Source organism: Phalangium opilio, unplaced genomic scaffold (genome assembly GCF_054372755.1).
Source record: "Phalangium opilio isolate 3A_F unplaced genomic scaffold, DU_Popi_V2 ptg000230l_1, whole genome shotgun sequence".
Lineage (NCBI taxonomy): Eukaryota > Metazoa > Arthropoda > Arachnida > Opiliones > Phalangiidae > Phalangium > Phalangium opilio.
In genome coordinates, this window is record NW_028324221.1 from 2,076,117 (window position 1) to 2,083,836 (window position 7,720).

Sequence of the window (7,720 nt, forward strand, 5' to 3'; positions counted from 1 at the left end):
ATTGGATGACATGTCCACGTCTTAAACAATATGGGGTGTTCCAAAATTGGGTAGTAGGAAGAAGTATAGTGGGTTCTATGGGCGATTTTGATTGAAATTTTTGTGTAGCATTTTGAACCAAGTGCCACCGTTTTCAAGCTCTGAGTTTTTTTATGGATGACCCCTTAAAGGAACTGCAAAGAAGGCATCGGCGGGTGGGTAAAAATTATTTGAAATACGTCACAAACATCACGTGATGCCAAGATACAAATAGCGTTTTCCTTTGTGGTCGCCCGAGAGCGCTCCGAGATCGCTCCATATTTTCGAGTTACGTCATCGCTCTAGCTCGGAGGACCGAATGTAGTTGCTCCCAATGAAAGACAAAAGTTTTTTCAGAGCAGTTTTGTGACGTCATCAAGCGCTCCATTTTGGTCGCTCCGTCTCTAGAGTCGGAGCGGTTGGGATCAATCCGGGAGCAAACCGAGAGGGAGCGACTGCGTCATTGTAAGACGCGCCTCCGTCTCGGAGCAGCTCGTTTATAACCTAAGAAAGACGATTTTTTTTCGGAGCGCTCCGGGAGCGCTCGGATCACATCAAAGAAAAACGCTAAAAGACTCCTCATGGAGTGGAACTGGACATCTAGTCCTTGTTTTTCGCAAGATTGTAGCGCCAATTCCATGAAGTGGTAGTTTTCGAAATAAAACGAACTAAGCTTCTTTGAACCACGCCTCTCCTCGGTCACGTGCTTCTGACGTATTTCAAATAATTTTTACCCGTGCACCCACGGATGCCCTGTTTACAGTTCCTTTAACTTTAAATAGCCTTGTCCTTTAGTTTATTACTTAAATTTAAAGGGTTAATCCATAAAACCATTAGTTTATAAGATATGTTCCATAAATTTGTCACTGGTTACTGAGAGTTTGTCATGAAGTGACGTAGGTGAAACGTCATAGACTCTGGTGAGACGCTGTCAAAGGCTTAGTACAGACTAAATAGGAAAATGGACTGCAATATTAACCGAGTGTAGTCAATTCTCGCTTGTCGTTTTCGAACCAGCAGCTCTCAGTCAGTCTCTAGCATTAATTACGAAGTATAGGAAGTGTCATACTTATGGAACATATGTTATAAACTTATTCATTTAGCATATCAGCCTGATTTAAATTTGAAACATTTGTTAATACAGGAAGTAAAAATACTGGATCAATCACAGAGTGATGTACATACTTGATAACAATGTTGATAAAAGCGACAATTCCGCAACCCCAAAATGTGCAAGTAGTGCCAGCATACATAGATTGCTCGATGTCAAAACTAATAAAATCGCCTCGGAAAATATGAAACTTCAACATGAAGTTAAAAAGGTATGTGTTTATTTGATAACAACGTCCTAGCAAAGCGCGGGTCACGTGGTTTCCCTACAAGTTGACTTTGCTCTTGAACTCCGAATTTAGCTTGGCGAAGGCTAGTGGGCGGGATTTATAAGTGCAATTAAAAATCCCGCCCACAAATGCCTCCTGCCTTCGCCAAGCCAAAACTGGAGGTCGTAAGGAAAGTCAACTTGTAGGGGACCCACGTGACCCGCGCTTTGCTTCAAGACAAAATAGGTGAAGAAGTTGTCAATTAATTTATCTAGTGTCAACGTGAAATTGACCAATTATCCAAGCGGAACAGAACGTTAACGGAACAAAACCGTAGAGTTTTAGACGCGCTTGAAGAAAAAGAGAAACTAATCAAAAGTTTAAAGCAACAAATTCCAACGCCACATTCCATGCCTCCGCGACAATACAAAACTTACGTAGTTACCAAGATGTACGAGGAAAAAATCTCTGGTCTTGAAAAGGAGTTAGAAGAATTAGTAAGTGAATTAAGTTTGGAAGTCTTAAAGGCCTTTACAGACGATGCAACTTTTTCACTCATTTAGATGAGTCAATTTGAGTTGAGTAAACTAGTTGGGAGCAGTGGGAAATGAGGATATTTTTTGAACCAGTCCTTTGGACCAGTGACCCCCATATCGTCCAAAATAATAAAGTGGTCCCTTGGACCATGGATTAAATAAAACTTACAGGGATAGTTATCTCCCCCTACATTTTAGTATATCGCGAGTTGAACACGTTTGTTTCAAACAAGGCAGCCAGATATTTTCGCCGTTCCCCAAATCTACTGATTCATCCGGAAGTAGATTCTTGATATAACGCCATCTCGCCTCGACCGCGTGAAATGATAAAAACGTTAAATCGCGCGTTCTCAGACGTGTTGCAAAGAATTTTAAATTACAAAATAATTGAAGTTTTACAACTTAGATTTGAGCTCTGAAATATTTAATCCACGGGCCTATGGACCTCCTACAATGTTCACACAAATAGCAGACGAAACCCAGCTCCCTTTTAACCCCGTGCATCAGTATCTTTGAAACTTCCGGTCTTTGACAATAATGACCGACAGGGGCGCCTGGAACCATTTACGTAGTGTCTATTTCGGCCTGTTTTTGGGGCGGAAATAGTCCATGGGCTATTTGGGCCTGTTTTTCGGGCCTAATTAGCCGGCCCCTAAGCGGCCTACTATTTTGGGGCCGGTTAATTAGGCCCGAAAAACAGGCCCAAATAGCCCATGGACTATTTCCGCCCCAAAAACAGGCCGAAATAGACACGGCCAATATTTTACTCAAGATGAATGACTATCCCTGTAAGGTATATTTAATCCATGCTTGGACTGGTCCCACATTAGTTTTCCTTTAGATTTGAAATTAATAATAAACTGGTCCCGAGGACCAGTAATCCAAACTTCTTGAACTTTAGGCCTTTAGAGACAAAAGAATTTTTTGAGTCAACTTGAGTTGAGTAAAGTAGTTTGGGACGTGTGAACTGAAGTTGGACAAGTTGAATCACCCAGATTAAAACTTGATCACTGACCAATTTTTGCTGACTCAACTTTTTGACCCATCTAGTTGAGTCAAAAGTTGTATCATCTGAAAAGTCCTTCATTGGGAGGCCAGAGTGGTCCGATTTTCACCTCTTGGCCCACTCCCTATTTTCAATAGAACATTCTAATGCAATATATCGCCATATAATGAAATGTGATTGAAAATATTTTAATATAGAAGAATAAATATCATCGGGTATTCACAGTAACAAAAGAGCAGGCGGAGAAAGAAGAGCGTTTAAGGATGGAAATAGCTCAGTTAAAAATCAAGGTAACAAATTTTTCATCATTGTACACTTTTCCGAAGGTGCGCCATACAAGCCTTTCTTTAAACTCCTTTCTCAGAGTTTTTCGTCTCTGCTTTTTTCCCGGCAACATATGGTTTTTTTTTGTAAAAGTCTATTGGTATACGCATAGTGTACAAAGAATGTAAAATGTTAATGCGGCATTCTTAATGTTATAACCAATTTACTAGGCTTCGACAGAGGCACAAAACGACAAAACAAGTATATTAAATAGACCTTTTTCAAAATGGGGCCGCAGTATCATGTTATCATGTGCTTTGATATAGAGTTAAGACAGAACATCTGGTGTGAGCATCCAAAAATGTTGGATAGGGCTTCAAAGTTTACCAATCCACCATGTACCAGATGTTCCATCTTAAGAAGACAAGGTGGGCCAACACCACACTCCATTTAACAGTTTAGTGTTCAGAAAGGCTTAAATGACCAAGTACTAGCCCAAGGAAATAGGATTGAACTTTGAAAAAATTATGAAAAAGCTGAATCAGTTTACATTGATAAAATATCATCAAAATCATTAATATAACGTACCAGAACATTTCCGTTATCTAGCTACAGATTCCACGAAATGTAATAGATTATAGCCATAAGGAAATAATATATAGCTCCCTATAAGTATGAAACTCTCCATTTAAGCCATGTAAACAGCATTTACTTCCATTGGAATTTGTAAAAAGTTTCTAATGCCACCTATTATGAGTTTTTGGCGTTAAAAAGATGAAATATTTGTTTAGAAAATTTTAAAATTTTATATCGTAATTAAATAGTTAAAGGTCTAGAAGTTATTATTATGATAATTATAACTGATAAAGTACATGTCAAAATTATCATAATATATTAATATATGGCGCGAGATTTTGACGAACGAGGCTAGCGCCTACACTGGTACGAGGTATGGAGCATCTTGTGTTTCTACGGGCGCGGCGATATTTCCCGGCCCATCGTGCCTTTCGCGGACACCTTAGGTGGCGGCGATGGTTTCGCCCCCCTTTTACTCGTAGTACCGAAACTTCTCCCACGGGGGGGGGTAAAAGCGTAAGCGCGCCAAATTTGGACGCAAATGCTGTAGGATGAAAATGCACTACGTTTCATACTTATAGGGAGCCATATATTATTTTCTTATGGTGTAACATAATACCACGTTCGTCGTAAAATATGATATGGAATTGTAAATTCGCATTCCCTTTAAATAGTTCTACAATATCATCTTACAAAAATACAGATTTCATTTTACATAAGCTAAGTGGGAATTCTACATTTTATTTTAGCATATACACAAACATGTAGATAGTGGTTTGGTTTTATCACATGTTCAAATTACAAACTCTTTAGCGCCACGCTTGCGCCTTGGGTGAAATTTAGCATATCCCCCAGGAATTCATAGCCTTTAACTCCAATGTGCAATATTTTTCGTTAAGATTGAATCTCTTGAAAAATTTTCAATGGTGGATCCTGAAGACGCCATTAAAACCCTGAAAGAAAAAAATGTGGAGCTGGAAAATGAAAATCAAGAACTTCTTGGAAGGCTTTTACATCATGAACCGGAATTGATAAAGGTATTCATTAAATCATTTGACCAATAGGGTTCTAGGATTTTGGTCGAGTTTTGTTAAAAAACTTAAAACGTCCAATGGCCCAGCATTTTAAATGGTTGTGGTTAATTTGCCACTAGATGCTCCCATAGTCTAGGGGGAAGTTGACTGGTCTGCTGAGCTTAACAAATAAGGCTAGTGTTAGTTTCGCAATCGTGGATGAATTCTGATTGGTTTCCGGCTTTGGCCGAGTTTTGTAAACATGTCCTATCGCCCAATGCTGCAAATGTAAACATAACTTTATGTGCCGTGCTCTATACACCAATTTTACCTTTCCAAAGGCTGGAACCAACATGGATTAACTAGTGTTCGTACGGGGTAAAAATTTAATCGGGGTCGGGGTCGGGGACAGGTTATCCCCGAAAAAAACAAGTCGGGGTCGGGGTCGGGGTAAGACATCGCATGCTGAAAAAGTTTGGAAAAATGATAAAAAAATCGTTTAATTTCTGGGTGTTTGGAAAGAAGCTTTATTTTCGTATCGCACTTATTAGATAGTGACTCTTAGCTAGTAGGCAAGAAACTGTAAAAAAGCCCAATAAATTCCGACTTTACGAGCTACGCAGCTACGATTCCCACGAAAGACCACTGCCATTACAAAAGACGGGGGAGGGCCGCCGATCCACGAGAGGGAGGATGGTGAACTTTGGAATTTTGGTGACTGTTTTTACCGTATTTTGTTTGTTGTTAGTTACCCCCTTGCCCTTTTTTTCATAAACGAGAAGCGGAGCACTTATTTGAGACGAATGAGATGATTGTTTTTGGCGCAGGACAAAACATATTTTGCTAAAAATAACCTAACCAAAATCTAACCCCGAAAAAAACCCCGACTACATTTTACATGTTAGGTACCGGGGTCGGGGTCGGGGAAAAAAGTCGGGGATCCCCGGTTTTCGGGGTCGGGGTAATTGTTCACTAACCGTGTTTCCCATGTAGTACTGTCGCCAACTACATGTTCCGAATTATTTCTTGATTCCCCTCTTCATTCCCCCAATTTATTGGACCAAAACGGATGTTGATATAGCGCCATCTCTAGGCAAAATAAATCGTTTTTGCGGATTTTAATGATGGCGGCGCCCAATTTTAGGCGGAGTTCAATTTTGACGTCATAGGACACGTGATATTTGGTCCAATTTTCTTAGAACTTTTGGTAGGGGGTGTTTGGAACATGCATGCTTAATCCCTAGCGTTAGTTATTCCATGGAACCAATCAGAACTCGTCTAGGAGGGTGAAGTTGTAACTAGGCTTTGCTAATCTCCACCCTCAATTATGGGAGCATATAGTTTAAACTAAACCACAGGCCAGACTTGCTTTAAGCTACTCTTAAATGAACGTAATTTGATGCCTTGCTCCATTAGGCCATCTGTGCAAACTTTCTAAATAATTATACTGACTTAAATATTAATCTTTTATAGACTAAAGAAAGAGACACAATATACGAGACACTATTAAGAGAAAATGCTGAAATGAGAGTGCAAATAAGAATAAACGAATTAAAAGAAGATACCTGATCTCCTACTTGACTGGTCAGATAATTCTCTCGAAAAACTATTTTACATTTTCATATTGCCAAAATATCAACTGTATCATAAGTTATTAAAATATTTTCCATAAGTTTGTCACTGTTTACTGAGAGCTTGTCATGAAGGGACGTAGGTGAAACGTCGTAGATTCTCGTAAAGCCACGCCTGGTGAGGCGCTGTCAAAGGCTTAGTCGAACTAGCTCCTAGTAAGTCTCTAATACTACGAAGTATAGGTAGTGTCATGCTTATGGAACATATCTTATAAACTTATGATGGTATCTATAGTCTAGTCATCTGACTGGTGTGTCAAGACACCTGCACGTGTGTCAAGTGTCAACTCCGTCCGTTATAAAACTAGTAGCCTAGTCTCAAATATCATAATTTATTTGTAATACAAATATAGCAGCAGTCAGCAGTTTCAAATTACTACATGGGGTAAAATTCATTGATGATTTCAAGAAAACAAAATTTGTACGGGATTCCAAAGTAAATGTCAAATAAAAACTAGAAAATCTTGTGCACCCTTCATTTTAGCTTGTAATTTCTGATAAGTGTTTATCTGCTCACTAAATTTTTCCAGATAATTACTTATTTCTTTAAATGAAGTTTGGTATTTATCTAAATCATACTAGACTGATTATAGCTTAAATCTCTTAACCATTCTAAATAAAGTTTGGGTTTCTTGGTTAATTATTTCCTCAAAGTCAGCTAGAACCACTTGACTTTCTACCATTTGTGACTTCATGCTGTGAACAATCATAAACTTTGATTCTTCCAAACTGACATGTAACATAAGACACTTCAAAACTTGTTTGAGTCTTCTTGCATTGAAAAATATTAACTGGTCTTTGTGTACCAGTGTCAACAAATACTAATGCATCAGAAACTGGGGTAATTTCCATATTGTTTATTATGGACTGATCTATTTCGAGACTTGTTATATTACCTCTCCGAGTGACGATGACGTCACGGAGAGGTATTACACTGGACGTGTCTGTATGTCTGTCACAGCGTTCGCAGAAAGCATTTTTTGGCCTTTGTTAGAATATCTAATATCTAATATCTGAACTGAACTGAACTAAACCATAGAATATCATTCTTGTCTTTTTATATATATCAATACTTTTGTACTAAGAAACTAGCTGAGTCAGACTTGTAGTGACAGGACAACTAAGTATAACGAACTCAAATGTCTCCTCTGTAACCCTAACATTCAAATATTATATTAAATAGGGTCAGTGTGCCTAACTTTGGACAGCTGCAACTTTAGACACTTTTATTATAAAAATCATATTTAATTACTGGATGCATCAAATTGATAATGAAATAGCTTATTTTAAAGCTTAGAATGTGAGGAATTTAGAAAAAAATACTTCAAAGTCGTAGAATAACATCCGACTACGTTAC

At 38.5% G+C, this 7,720-nt stretch overlaps 1 protein-coding gene across 1 annotated transcript; it reads left to right on the forward strand.

Annotated features, from left to right (window-relative positions):
• Positions 1 to 1,193: 1,193 nt before the first annotated feature.
• LOC149613996 (uncharacterized) lies at positions 1,194 to 6,637 on the forward strand. Its single transcript, XM_089858070.1, has 5 exons — positions 1,194 to 1,340; positions 1,613 to 1,834; positions 3,077 to 3,169; positions 4,619 to 4,756; positions 6,206 to 6,637. The coding sequence occupies exons 1-5, from the start codon at positions 1,194 to 1,196 to the stop codon at positions 6,299 to 6,301; spliced, it is 696 nt and encodes a 231-aa protein (XP_089714196.1). The 3' UTR covers positions 6,302 to 6,637.
• The last annotated feature ends 1,083 nt before the right edge of the window (positions 6,638 to 7,720 follow it).

What these genes read in the sequence shown, in the direction of transcription:
- LOC149613996 (XM_089858070.1), top strand. Translation starts at nt 1,194, where the DNA reads ATGTACATACTTGATAACAATGTTGATAAAAGCGACAATTCCGCAACC. An exon ending in TAGCTCAGTTAAAAATCAAG is followed by an intron (nt 3,170 to 4,618) that starts GTAACAAATTTT and finishes TTTTTCGTTAAG; the next exon opens with ATTGAATCTCTTGAAAAATT. An exon ending in ATGAACCGGAATTGATAAAG is followed by an intron (nt 4,757 to 6,205) that starts GTATTCATTAAA and finishes AATCTTTTATAG; the next exon opens with ACTAAAGAAAGAGACACAAT.